Raw genomic sequence first — 15,453 nt, 5'->3', positions numbered from 1 at the left:
GCCAGAAACCTGTAAAGTACTCCTGCAGGAAAAATAATTTATATTTTTAAGTTTCTTGGGATCTTCTTTTTCACTAGAAAAACATTTGGATCTGATAGAGGCAATATGAGGACCTTTCACTATACAGATAATAAGGCTTCCCTTTATTCGAAGTTTTTGATTAAGCCAAAAACAAATCCTGGCCTTCTGAGCCTCTGTAGAAAGCTAAATCCATATACCTTACTCATTTATGTTTCTGTGCACCTCACGCGGCAATTCAATCCTCCTGAGGGCAGCCAGAACATAACAACAGGTTACAGGAGCAAGAGGGATGAGAGAAGAGGCTGCAGTATCCGTAAGTAATCACAGCTGGGTGACTGCACAGGCCAACCACAGCATCTGCTATCTATCTCTGCATTAGAGTTCTTGTAAAGAAAACACATCTATTTGCAATAGACCCAGGCTATAAACCATTTCATTTACATGTTTCAATTAAAGTACATGCACATGTACTATCCTCCTCCCCGAAGTAGCATGGACTGTTCTGAAGAGGATGCGTGTAGGTAATATGGGCTCCATCAGCTACGCCTGCCCTTTGCAACCCTGGCAACACCAACACGCACCAAAATTGCCAAGAGTCCAACCCCTGAGAACAGAACAGGAGCCTCGCCTTGCCTCTCCCCCTCACACGCATCTTGGTATTACTAGGGATGCTCAACCAGAACGCATGCTGAATGAGGAGATCGACAAGGGAAGCAAGGGACTTCTGCTGCTGCTATGAGCATTGACCTCGATAGAGAAAAACAATTCAGAAGCGCTAACGTGGCAGGAGAGAGACGACCTGAAAAGCAGTAAAAGTTCCAAACACTGAGAATTGTCTGGCATAGCAGGAAAAGCAAAGCTCCAAACTGCTGAACTAGTGCAGCAATAACATATCACTAGTCCTCATGAATAAACCCATTTTAAAGTAAACAAAGTTTTGACAAAGGCTGTAGCAACCATCCCCAGTTACAGCAAGAATTTAAAGTTACCAATTAAATAAAACCACGTATAGTAGCTATTCAATCGGCATACCTACAAAGCATGCATTACTAATAACTAACAATCTTTAATGCATTCAAGTATCTTCTCCTGGCTTTGAAAACATATTCCTATGTAATAACTTTGGAGAAAAAAGTTATTTTAATTCATTCATTGTTAATATTTTGTATTATTTAATCTATTACATGTTTGGGTTTTAAACTCTATGTGACAGTCACGTTTCAAAGCCTTCCTGTTCTATCCCTCAAGCACAGTTCAAATCTGGGATCTTGAGATTTATACATAGCTCTAAACTGGAAGTTAGAGATGATTGTATTTTGTTACCTCCAAGACAGCCAACAAGTGAGACCAGGAACAACTGTTTCCAGAGCAGCAGCATCTTCAGTCACCTAAATTCAGTAATTCTCGTTCAGTCCCAGATGAACTGAATGTTCAGTCTTTCCAGCAGCCAGGTTTAACCTGTTAAAAAGAACAAACATAAAACTGAATCCCTCTACGATCCCTAAGAACTGACTTCCTCGTTAATTAAAAAGTTGACAGATCCTCCAACGTTCCTCTTTTTTCCTATGACCTTCAACAGGAGGGTATATACATGCATCACATTTAGGTACATGTATGAGGTGTTGGAAGTTACATACTCCAGTAGGAGCAGAGCTGATGGGTAAACTGATTTTGTATGTAGTTCCTACTTCCCACCAATCTCCAGCATTCATTTCTTTGTAAGATACAGTACTTCTAAAGAAAGGGAGTACACGAGGTGTAATCATACAGAAAGCAGAGAAGCTTAATGCATTTGTTACAAGACAGCTCACATTGCACTTGCCTTGCAACCATGCTAGCAACAATATGAACATGTGCAAAACCCGATTTAATTAAAGCCATGTCTAATCTATTCTTTTTTTTCCCCATTCTGAATTTGTACTTGGTATGTGTAACAGCACTGTAGAAGCCTGATGATGCAGAAAAACGGAAAAATCATCCCATAAGCTTGTCACACTCAGCATCAGGTGTAATGACACCCATAGTACAACTTACTTGCTGGCTTCCATTTCTACCTCTGTCACTGGCTAGGCGATAAAGAGTTTGTCAAGCCCTACTAGCCCGAGTATAACATTTTACTTCCCAGCCCCCACGCCCAAATAAAGCTTTACAGTACATTTTCTCAAGTTGCATGACAACTGTGGCCTTTATATTTTGTGTGTGTCACTTCCACAGCATCCTCTTTCTTCAGAGGCAGAGCAGCTGGGTAAAATTTGAGGTTCTGCACACACAGACCAGACCAAACCGTTCCTTCTAAAGTACTCCACAGACAAATGCACAGAAATATTAAGGTCCAGAAAGCAGGCATGAATTCTGAAGACCCGAATTTGTGACATTTGAACTTGATTTTTCCATGTGAACTGTTATTTCACAAGACAGTTAAAAGATTTCAGTACTTCTGTAAACTGAGTGTCTGAATTTCAGGCTAAGCATCCCAGAAAGACAGATCATACAGTGTCCCCTCTGATACATCCCCACCCCACTATCCACTAGGAGAATTTAATCTCCTCAAAAAACCCACTGAGGTTGCACAGCCCTTTGCCACAAGAAGCCTATCTTTTCTCATCTTACGATCCCTGGCTCACGCAGGGTACGCTATCAGCTTCCGCAGCAAGGCACACTGCGCCAACAGCAGCACCCTCTCCTCCATTCTGTTAGAGGTATTGCTTTCTGACTTTTCCCATGCGTTTCTAAACCAGAAAACAAACAAAACCAAAACTTCAGATTTCTCTCAAGTAACAGGTATCGATCTCTCAGCAGGCACCTGCTGCCAGCAAAGCTGGTGCAAGAGGAAAGCTTACTGTAGGGGTACAGCAACTCCCAAGTACCTAAAAGATGACAAGGCAGGGGAGAATATTCCCCAAACAGTTTGAGAAACCATACCCAGTTCTCATAGACTTAAGATCTGAAGTTTATCACATGCAAGTAAAACGTTACTGGTTTCCAAAAGGAGTCTTGTTAAGTACAATAAATTCTGGTAAGTTTGTGTGTTAAAAAAAGCAAACAAAAGTACAACAGTACTTTGGCAACATAATATTTCTTCCCTTCCAGAAGCCAGAAAGCCGGACATCAGACACACATACTGAGGACATCACATAAGGGAAAAAAAACATTTTCTGTCCAACCTGCAGTTCAGAACTTAAAACAAACAAACCCTCAAAACATACAAACAAACCCAACCTAAACAGAAAAGAAAAAATACTTTTTGTTGAAACTGCAAACCTGGGCTTGGTCATCCCCGACCCTGTGATTCCAAGGGCCATCTGCAAAGCCTTTCTCTAAGGGAGGTTATCCCTGGGCAGGACAACCAAAGACCTGGCCAGCACACAGCCCCGGCCGCGCTGCTCCCACTGCCAGCTGAAGCCACGGCTGTGCCAGCACCACACCATCCAGGCATGGCAGCATCTCAGGACACCCCCAGGTTTGGGCTGCAGCGCCAAATCCTACTTGAGCATCACCAGCCTAGCCCATGGAAAATAGCTATTTCATAGCTCCAGTGTCTGCCCTGAGCAGTGAGGGTAGCCAGACGGGGAGGAGACAGAGTAGGAATACTAAAGTATATCTCTATGTCAGCTTTCTTGCAGTCTTACAAGGAAAGGAAAAAAAGAAAAAAAAAAAAACAACCACCCAAGCCCCGATGGAAAAGCTAAATTAATTTGATTTTGTTCTTCAAGTTTTCTGGGCAAAGCAGAACATGACAGCTCCATTTCAGGCCAGAAAAAAAGTGCTTTGAAGCTAAATAAATTGAGAAGTCTTATATGTGGGAATATAATCATAAAAATACGTCCCAACCACTGCCTGTGTTATATTTTAATGAATTTTAATATCTAAAGTAAAGAATGGTAGTTACCAGCTGGCTAACCTCGTAAGATTTTAATTACTTTAAACGCTTCATTTTCTCTCTGTTCTGCCATATATTGCTAATCTAGGACCTATTGCTGAATATCCCAAATTTCATTTTTAAAACACGACACTTAACGTTCACATTTATAGCTTTAAACCAGATAAACACTGCCTTATGCTCAATAACGTCAGTTCTTTACAAAGGAAGATGTGAGTTCATATGCACACCCATTTAACACCAAGCAGACACCAAAGTATAACAATTCTTGAAGTTTCTCCCCAGTTCATTCTTGAGCTACAACCTTCCTATTAAAGAAGGGAAGCTAAAAAGGAGGTTTCCTCTGCCAACGCCATCCCAGTGTGCCACCAACAGGCACACGAAGGGCTGCTAAACACGAGACCCACCACACGCTCCCTTGCCTTCTCCCTTCGGCACCTCTGACAAGTTGGACGATGGTACTAGGCTGTTAATAGACGCTCAGTGAATATTTGGCACCGGAATATGCTTGTTGCTTGAAACTGATTAAAAAAAAAAAGTACGAGTACCACTACAGCTCACCTTTACCCTTTAGAGGAAAAAAAAGGTTTTTAAATCAATCTAAAAATTAGATCCCCATCAGAGGTAACAGATAAGTGTCTATTATATTAGAAAGGCTGCAGTGAGTTACTTTTCATTTCACACTTACTCCAATCATCTAGCAGACTGAAATAATCTGTAAAGCTATTCACTGCCAATGCAGGGATTCAAAAATCAGATGACCATGTTGCATCTCTGTCACCTTCAAAGCTCCTGGATAACCCTGGCTGTTTTTCAGATCAGCCACATTCAGAAAGAAGCAAGGAAGAGTACGCAGAGAAGGTCTCAGCTCCTTGCCATTTCATTGTAATGTTTGAAATATGTCACAACTTACAAACTGAGAGTAATGCAGTATTAAAAGCAAAGAATAATTTTACCTCCCTTCGTTTTGCAGAAGGAAAGGGGCAAATCCACAACATCATTGCGGTGCTTTTGGAAATAAATGGACTTAAATTACCTCCACAGAAATTGAGCACTTTGTATGTAAAGGCCAGAAAGAATAACAAGAAGCAGCACCTGCTGTGGTGGGAAAAGATGGTAAAGAAACAAAGAGTAATACCCACAGAATATTTAAAAGGAAATATATATTTTTTTTTTAATTAGAATGCTTCCTAGTACTTGACAGTGCTCTTGTTTCAGGAGAAGCCAGAGATATTTCAGAACAGTAAGAAAGCAAACCTGTGAAGTGGTACAAACACACCAGGAAAAAAACAATGGATTTAATTTATTTATTATACATTTCTTTGACTTTCAGAGATAACCAAATTCTCATGAGTTCCCCTGAGAAGTCTGTTGAAGACAGCCAAGGGACAGTGAGAATAAAACAACACCAGCCAAACAAGTTACACAGGATGAAAGCACATACAAAAAAAATTCAACTTGATTTTTCTTCCTTCAAAATTTGCTTTCCAAAATCTATGTACTTTCAAATCATATAACATAGCAAGTGATGGACATGAATATCTGAAAGAAACAGAAAGTTTGGGAAAGGTTCAAAAGTCAGTAATTTTATTCAGTGACCTTAATTTTTACTACCCAGAGCCAAGTGTAAAAAGCAAAAATTCCACCTTTGGGGAACTACTATTTCTATATATAGAAATGGAACTTGTCAGATCTGGCTGACAAGTTCAACTTTTGAATCTGAGCTAGAGGAATTCATAGTGTCACTGAGCCTAAGCTAATCAGAAAGTCCTGAACTTTGGAGAGCTACAGAGACCTAGAACTTATTTTTCTGTATTGATCACAAACCACAAAACAGAAAATTGATGTACTGACACTAGAGGTCAGCATATCTTTGCAAAGGAAAAGAAATACCAGAATCTCATCTTGATAAATTACAAGATCTACACTTTAGTTAATGATAAAGTCATCTCCACAGGGCATCATAAAAAGAAGATGCACTGATGAGCATGGAATGCCCCTCAGCAGCTTCAAGTAGCCCAGTTTTTTTGTTTTGGTTTGTTTGTGTGGTTTTTTTGTTTTGTTTTTTTGTTGTTGTTGGGGGGTGGGCGTGGAATATCCATTTGTCATTTCCTTCAAAACAAAGTTACTAGCTGTGAAAAACTACCCAATATGCTTTGTTTCAGTAAGGAATACTGACATAGTGGGCTGAATCAAGCCACTGCCTCTTACAATATTTTCACTTCATATAGCAACTACACACTCACTCTGCCATGCTCATAAAAAACCCCAAAACAAACAATTCAGTTGAAAAATGCCACAATCATAGGCTTTTGAAAATCCAAAAGAAACACAACAAACCCACTTCAGAAGTGCTACTTTCGCACAAGATATTCTTTCTCCAACATCAGCTCATCTCCAGACTTTGGTCCAATACCAAGACAGCCCAGTTCACCTGGATCTGTCTCTGTTGAGATGACTCCAACTCAAAAGTGCTAAAGGTATATGGAAATACCAAGTCAAGGGCAGACTTATCCTTTGCCAGATTTGACCACCATGTGTTTTTGGGGTTTTTTTTGGTTTTTCTGTTGTGTGTGTGGGTTTTTTGTTGTTTTTTTTTTTTAATCCAACATATATATTTGTTCCATTGACACAAACATAGTGCCAGCTCAACATGAGAGCTCAGAATAGATTTTGTCACTTGAAGGAAATTAATAATTGAACTCTGACATCATCCAAACAAACAAACCTAGACAGTAAGGTATTTGAGCAATTTAATACTAGAGATTGGAAAGGCTCTGAAAAAAAAACAACAAAACCTCAGGAAATATTACAGAGCCAGCACTAGAAGCACACTTCTGAAAGAAATGCAAATGCATCTAACACACCTGAAGACTGTAAATAAATAAGAATTGACCAGTTAAAGAAGTATGACAAAGAACAGAGGCAAAAACCCACGAGGCAATACTGTGGATTGTTCCAAAGAAAAGTTTAAAATGTTGCTCTAAGGAAAATTGTGGTTGCTCTGACTCCTTTGGGGTCTCATTAGATCTTTGTTCCACAGCTGCATGGTAGCACCGCTCATTAGGAAGCAGCCTTTGCAGGTAGTAGTTGTGAGGCTGCCTGTGGCTCTTCCTCAGCCCCCCCATCTCTACAGGGGTAGCAACAGCAGACAAATCACCCTGATGAAGTTGAACTGTGAGCGCAAAAAGGAGGAAGAAAGTTTTAGAGAAACTTCATTAACCAGCACTAAGTAGGATTAAAGTCATCTCTTGTGTGTCCTTAGCAGAGGCTTAGTTAAAAGCATCATTTGAAACAAAATTAATTTCTAAAAGCTTAAAATAGAAGAACCAGCAACTGCTCTGTGGAGAGTTTTATTACAAATTCTCTTGTCTCACTGCATTTTATTGACTCTTTCAGCTTCGATTCCCTGCCCATCCATCCCTTGCGCTTGACCTAAATCTCCCCAGCACACAGACCACACGACTGGTTCTGGTTTACAGAGCATCTTCCCTAGCCCTACACTTATTTCAGTCCCCCCTTTTCTCACTGGAACAAAAAGCATCTGTAGTAATTGAATGGCCACTCTCCTTGTGTACTAATCTTTCCACGAACAGTGTCGCAAAGCATCTCTCCTTTGTATCTCTTACTCATCACCATGTTAAGACCCTCTCTGAACATAAAACCGACAGAGTTTCTGAACTTGGTACCCTGAAGTTCTTCTATTTAAGAGCTGTAACTACTAAAGAAAGCTTTAACTCCTTTAACTCTGCCGAGCCTCTTCCCACGGAGAGTCATTCCACATCAACAAAAGCAGTGAAGTCACAAGACAAAAAAAATTAAGGAATTACATTTAAAGTCCTCCAAAATCCTGCTTATTTTTAAGACCAGCGCTTTCCCCAACTCTGTGTATCAACAACTTGAGAGCCTCTTTATATCTAGCCAGAGGTCCTCACTTTGCACTACCCGCAGAGACAGCCCGCATCCCATGGATGTCTCAAAGCTGATTGAACACTCCACAAAGGAACCAGCTTCACATTTTTCCCCAAGTTCACAGGGGAATGTTTATCGGAATCTCTTTTAACTTCTTCAATTTAAGCAATTACATGATACGATTTAACATTAGTAAGTCTTAAGCAACAGCAACTCCAGACCCCACGTACATGGAAGACCCATTCTGAAGGTAGTGAATCAAGTTTGATATGTTTACTGTCATTTAAAGCTAAATTATGCCTGGGTTTGATGTTGGTACAGTGAAGGTGTTACACTGATGAGTAATTAACCTACTCTAATTCAAAACATAGATATTGAAACAGAATTATATGCCTTTTTCCACATTACTTCATGAAACATCCACACACTGGTAAATAGACAAAGTCCACGAGACAAAGCAGATTCACACAAAAGTTCACTCTTCAGACCTTAAAACTTAACTTCATCCTATTTGCTTTTCCTGTCCAACCAGGTCCCAGCTTGCAATTAACCAGTTGATGAGAAATAAAGAACAAAAAAGATACTTTGTGTTTTCTTTCCATAATATTTTGAAGAGTTTTAGTTACACAAGCTGATAGTATTAGAAAACCAAACAAACAAGATCTCTACTCACAGGAGAAACAAACTTAAGACACCTGTTAGACAAAACACCTGCTATAACAATAGTAACTGCACAGGCATCAGCCAAGACATTTTATTTCAAATAGCAAGAGCATAGCCGCGATGCAGGTCCTGGCTGCCGAAGGATGACTCTCAAGCCCCAAGCAGCAGTTTTTTAGGTTTGCCATGATGTTCATCTGCATACAGACTTGGCGTGCCCCAGAAACCACCAAGCGCCCTTCCAGTCTTCAAGTAAATTCTCATCTTTGGTTCCAAAATTGTACTTTAAAATTATTCAGAAGGAAAAGGAGTTTTTACAGTGTACCAAAGCTTTCAGGCTGGAACTCACTGGTAAAAATTCTTTACTTACAGCGATCGGAATACTGTCTATTTATCACAAAGAAAGGTTTTAAATTCCTACAAGTGTCATTGAAATTTAAAAATATATATTAGTAATCACCAGTCATCACCAAAAGCTAGTTTCTGCTATTTTAAATACCCCTATTACCGTTACACAGATGCGTTTCTCTATACTTCAGCAGATTATTAAATGCCTTCCCAAAACATGCTACACAGCATCAGTGCAGCAGCCTCTTGCATTTCAACACCCTACGGTTAACGTACCATAATGTTAAAATTGCAATGCACCCTTGATGACACAACCTGTGCTCTGTCCCTGAAGACCTCCTTTCTTGGAATAGTATTTCAAACCAACAATGAACTTCAAAATTTATTTTTCTTTCCCTCCAGAAGAGTGACCTGTCACAAATAAAGCATTTCCTCTCTTATTTTCAGGCCCCTATTCCTGTAATTTGTACACCTGAGGCCTTCCCCCTCTAACTTACCCGTTTCACACACTCTTCTCATAACACACGGGCCATCACCTTCAACCAGATGTTCCAAGAAAGGTACTTGCTGAGGTCACAAATTCTTTGAACACAGATGACAAGATGTCACAGATCACTTCAAAACAATCTAAGCCTCTAGAAATATGATAAATAAATCAAAGCTATTTAAAAAAAAAAAAGGTCAAATAGGTAGTTGGACATGCCATGCCCTGTGTAGCTGCAGCGGGGGGGGGGACGACCTGACTACCTGATTTCTATTTCCATAACTCTGATGACTGCAATGTCTGCATTTGCATTATCAGCTCTCCAGGGCTGCCAGAGAACTTGCTGACCAGTAGCACGGCAAGCCTTTGGATGGCAGGAGATGTTGCTGATGAGCCAATACTTAGTCTCTGAAAATAAGACTGACCTTTGGCAGTTGGAATTGCTTTTATTAGCCATTCCTCATTCCCACGTAATGGGCCTTTGTATTAACAGAGAGAGAGTGGTCTCTGGTGAGGTACCAATAATACAGTATTTCTGTCAAAACAACTCCGGTTCCACCTCCTACAAATCATAACTTCAAAAGGTTCTTTTATCCTGCATGGTTGCTCAAATATAACTCATTACTTTCCATTGCATACATATTTCACTTTGATACTCCTTGGCCAGAACAAAGTCAGTCTGTAGATCTCACCTTGTCCCAGCTGATATTAACACCCACCTCCCACAGGGCATGGCCTCACCCAGCTGGGGAGCCCCACACGTGCTGACCCAGCTCTGAGGGTCACCTACAGCAATTTGTCAGTACTTCCCTCTTCATCAAAAATTTAAAGACCACTGAATTTCCAATATTCTTATTTGCCCACAGTACTACAGTTTAGTTCAAATATATATATATATTTTTTTTTTTTAAACAGAACATGCTGCTCTCCCTTATGTTTCTCCCATTCAGAAGTAGGGAATCTACATAAAATCAAGATATAGGACAAGCAAGACCCATCCTACCCTTGAGATGGGCTTCACATCCTTGTAACTGAAATTCAGGCAGTTCCATATACATGAACTGAGGCATCAAGGGAGCTAAGAAATGCCACAGAGTAAAAACAGACTGTCTTCAAGCACTTGCAAAAAACAAAAAATCCAACACAAACCCAAAGCATTTCCTAAACTCCCTCCCAACACAGAAAAATTAAAAGCGGCCAAACAAACAACAAAATAAAAAAACCCTAACCACAGACAGACCACTAAATGCCACCAGACAGAACAGCAATGTAGGCACTCTACTTTCAAAAAAAAAAAAAAGTTTTGACAATATATTACCCTGTCAGGACACTGCAACTCAAAAGCATACAAAACTCAACACAAATACTCTCAGCACCAGACTGCACCAAAATTTACGCCAACACACCCCACACTGTATCCAACTAACTTTTCCAAAGAAGGGAATTAATTTACAAAGCTCCCTATAAAAATACTGCTGCTCTTAGTCCCAAATATACTCATCAAAACGTACACTCGAGCCTTTCTGTCCCTCTCACTGCAGGAGACCACACAAACTTAATATTTCTGTCCCGTTAAACTTTTCCGTAAATGGAGAATCTGAACTGCAACATATGAGAAAAATCATTCTGTCTAAAAAACAGTGGAAAAATTAAACAGTCAGTACACTTTGGTCTTGAAAAAAACTTAAAGAGATTTTGTAGGTTAAACAGTAAAACGTGTTCCTAGCTATGTATATGTATACACCATATTTACAGCTAGCTGTATATGTAAAAAAGTATGTAGCAATCTAACAGTATATATTAAACAGAAAACTGCAGGAAAATCCCTTCCTTCCTTCCAAGGGTCTCATTAATGCTCAAGCACCTACCAGAAAATTTATTCAACTGTAACATAATTTTGCCACATGTATAGCTCAATACCGAAAGAAAATCTCAGCACATGACCATCTCTTTAGTTACTTAAAGAATGACCTCTGTCTTGAATTAGCCAGGCATTTTCCAGAAAAAAAGCAGCAATACAGTTGTTTCTAATGGAAAAGCAAAAAAATTCCTAACAGAGATTTGAGGATGAGAGCCTCTAAGTGCCTGGGCTCCACCAGCACCTCTCTTGCCCTAACGCCACCGTGAGCCTTGTGGCTTCCCACAAAGTTCTGGACTCAACTTTACTTTTAAATGGAAAAAGTCTCCAAGATTTCGTATTTCAAAATCTTTAATAATACATTTTAATGCAGACTTTCCTGGCCAATTTACTCAGAGCAAGAAAGGACAGCCTTTTCCGCATTACATTTCAGAGGTCTGATGGCAAGGTTTTCTGCATTGTTTTTATTCTTAACCACTAATTCAGCTTTCTACATAACTTAGTAAGGTGACCTCACAAAGGATAATACAGAAAAAAACAAACAACTGTATGACATGACTAAGGCAGATGACTGTCCCCTCCATGGGTCCTCTGGCACATTTATACACTTAACCATAGGTGTGAACTTAATATTTTAATATTATACTAAATGTATATTTGTTTCTTCTAGACCAACATCTATGAGAGAAACCTCCTAGACCAAAACTGGCACAAACTTGATGTAAACTTGTTGGTGAGACACACTGCTCCACATGAGCAGTAATGGAAAGTTTCTCTTCTTTCCATAAGCCTCAGGCACCGGTTTCTTCCTTCTCCCTCCGAGCAGGAGCGAGCCAAGAGCAAGAGATGACCCACAGGCAAGCTGACCTGAGGACAGACCACACAGGCTCGTTTTCTGCCTCACGGCCAGATAAGCAGAGAAAAAGGCCAGCAGGTGAACACAGCAGATCCTTTGTTGCTTCTTCTTTAGCTGTTACACATCTACTCGTTTTGCCATGGTAGGCAAGGGTGAGGAGTCATATATCTCTCTCTCTATATATATATGAACTGACCTTAAAAAAAAAAACCTTAAGGATTTTCCGCTAGCACACATCTTTGAGTACATTACTCTCTAAACCAGTATATACACACTGGATAGATATTTTTTGAAAACACAACTCAGTGTTCAGACACAGAGGAGTTTGGCTGGGGAAGCCAACAGCACCAAGCTCCTCTGGAGAGTCTTCTGCTCCAAAGCTCTGTGCATCTTTCAAACTGCCTCCAGTGATGGAGAAGCTAAGTGTAACGCTAGGCCGTGCACAGCGCTCTACATCAAGGCAACTACTCACAAGGAGTAAACCACATCAGTCTTACACGGTTGAACAGACAAAAAAAAAAAAAGAAAAAGGCAAAATGGCATAAATGCTTCAAGAATATAAGTAAACATGGGGAGGGGTGCGGAAGGTAAAACACGTGCAATTTACATTTTATATACAGTCTTACCAGCCTTTTCCTATTCTTTTGAAATATCTATAGCCTGGGAATGGAGGAGCTAGATAGAAAAATTCACCAATTTCAGCAAGGAACTGAGCTTCAGGAGATATGGCCACAGGTACCCTTAATCTATCCTGTCTATGATTATCTCACTCAAAGTCACATGCAAGAAAATAATCCGCCGCAGCACAGAGCACTGATGTGAAAGGAAAGAAAAGCTCAAAGTCACAGCTGAATGGTTATAGCTGAACCCATTTCAATACTTTTTTTCCCTGTTCTCCTTACTTGAGACCAAGGCAGCTTAATCTGCATTGATGCCTGTGAAGTTTCACTTTAAAAGTTACTCAGCCCGAGAGACTTTCCTCTTCTTACGAATAGAAATAAAATGCTCAAATATTTTTAAGTGAAGTTTTTTTTTAAAAAAAAGAAACTGAGATATTGCCTGAAAACTTGAATACTGCATTTCAGCCAAATTTCAAACTAGTAGCAGAAATACTGACCCCAGAGTGAGATGATAACAGAAAAAACACTTAAACTGAACTAGCAGGCAGAATAATACCCATTGGAGAATATGCTAAAGCCATTACAGATGTCAGTTGATTAGCACGGTTGATTAGCTTGCACATGACAGTGCACTGTTTAACAGTAACCATAAAATCGTTTAACACTATTAAGACTACAGAATATGGTAAATTTTAATTATCATTTTTGTTTTAATAGAACACTTCCCCAACTCTTCCCATTCCTCACTTACTCTGTTTTGCCCCACACACCTCTACTCCCCTTTACGACTGCAAATTGAATTCCAGCATTAGTTCAGATACACGTTAACTCACCACTGGAAGGGGACAGTACCCGAACCCCCATGATGGAAAGGGGAACAAGAAAATATGATGAACAATGGACAGGTAATCTCAGTTTTGCATAATTCAGACATAACTATTTGGGTATCCATGTTACCTATGTTTCCTGCCTGGAGACAGTCTCACTCTAAGATGGTAATTTGAAAAAAAAAAGAAAACTAGAGGTTAAATTTCAACCATTTTCTTCCATTGATACTAAAGGAGGAATGTTAGGGTTTGTCTCCAAATTAAGGCATGTGACCACAGCTGATCTATGGCCACCAAAAAAGTATAGACTTCTTAGCTTATGGCCACAAAAAAAAAAAAACAAAACCCAAACTAAAGTGTACTAGACTTGTTAGTCTGAGAACTGCAAAACAATGTGTTTATCCTTCCCATGTAAGGAGGCCTCACTTCCAAGGGAAAATAAAAAGCTTGAGAAAAAGCAGCGTTTAAGATCTCTTTACATATCAGTACAAGGTTAGATGTGATAAAGACTACCATTGGCTTTGCTGAGTAAGTTCGACAGCTTTGGTTTAAAAAACTAAACAAAACTGGAAGGAGCAGAGCGCTACACTGAGATAACATTTGGCAGCAATGAACCCCAGAATATCTGGAATACTGAAAAATCAATTTCTTGACTTGGAAACTAAATTCAAATCAGGTAATCTCTGTCTGACAGAGGTTCAAAGCCCACGGAAGGAAAAGACAACAGGGAGGGAGGTTAACTGGTTTGTAAAGTACTAAGAGTACCTTGGTACAAAACACTGGCTGGAAAACAAACCTGCAGGGAAGTCACACAGAGAGCGCGCACCAGTGAGGGAGGGTGCAGAAAGAAACCCAAATTTAAATTTTGAGGTTCAAAAGTTTTATTTCATCCTAACAAAAATTATGACAATATTGTTCTGAAGTCATCCACAGTGCTAAATCAAGTTTGAAATACAGATTCAGAAAATCTACACTCAGAGCTCCACTTCCCAACCCATCATGTTACTTTTTCTTCAAAAAAGAAAAATTCTTTCCCACTGTGTCTAACAGGAAGGTAGCAACAAGTCCCAGATCCCAAAAGATGCTGTTTTTCTTTTGGACCTCCAAGGTTCTCTTAATGCACGTGGCACTGCTCTCACTATTAATAGTCTCCCGCAGACCAAGAGAAAACACTTTCCCAGAAATGACCACAAACTAAATTCATAATTCTTTAAGAACCAATAAACCCACTGAACTAGAAAGCTTAGCCCTTCTGCAGTGAGCTATAAGCAGCCAAGCTCTCTACTCCCTTTAGCAAGATTCACTACCACCTTTTATTGAAAGCACTGAATGGAAACTGTTTATTTAATTTAACAACATACCTGTGTTTTGAGCCAGGAAAGGAAGAAAGAGGCCAGGAGACAACAGAAATCCTTTATGAACAGTTACACTAGAGACATGCTACCTAACTTCAATCTATCACTGAATTTGTATTTTCCTGTGCTATAGCCAAGAGAGCAAAAGCTCCTCCTGGACAGCCCTACCCAATAATTTTTGCTAATCATCTTAGACCTAGGGGAGCACCCCTTAGCACTTTCCAAATGCTCCTACAGAAATCAAGGTCTTTTACACTACCTTTTTCTGGAGTTACCCTCATCAAGGGAAAAGATCCTCCACAAACAATGAGTACACGTGTGTTTCAACACATATATTAGATGTGTTCTTACTCTTCCTCACAGGGAGAGGTTATTCTAAGTTGAATGTGAAATTTGAATAGTCAGACCTATGACACATGGCATGAAAGATGCAGCAATTACTAAAATATTTGTGACAACTCTGCATCCATCATTGTACAGGAGAGGGAAGGTGGAAATTGAAACTTATGCTGAAACAGAGCCTTAAAGCACATATTATGCCTGGTTTTAAGTGGTATCATTAAAGCAGGAACAAAAAGTAGAAATTAATCTACAAAACACCCTTGTACAAGAGTACTTGAAGCTGTGCCTAC

General features: G+C 39.7%; 1 protein-coding gene across 2 annotated transcripts in view; it reads right to left on the bottom strand.

The window, feature by feature from the left end:
- The window catches only part of CNTN3 (contactin 3), a 107,398-nt gene that overhangs the window by 79,484 nt on the left and 12,461 nt on the right, over window positions 1-15,453 (bottom strand). For both annotated transcript variants that reach the window (XM_056337641.1, XM_056337642.1), the window contains exon 2: window positions 1,345-1,479. In XM_056337641.1, the coding sequence (XP_056193616.1) occupies window positions 1,345-1,399 (55 nt within the window). In that variant the 5' untranslated portion in view covers window positions 1,400-1,479. The remainder of the gene's footprint in view (window positions 1-1,344; window positions 1,480-15,453) is intronic.

Source organism: Falco biarmicus, chromosome 4, assembly GCF_023638135.1.
Source record: "Falco biarmicus isolate bFalBia1 chromosome 4, bFalBia1.pri, whole genome shotgun sequence".
NCBI lineage: Eukaryota > Metazoa > Chordata > Aves > Falconiformes > Falconidae > Falco > Falco biarmicus.
This window is presented reverse-complemented; position numbering and strand designations above follow the sequence as displayed.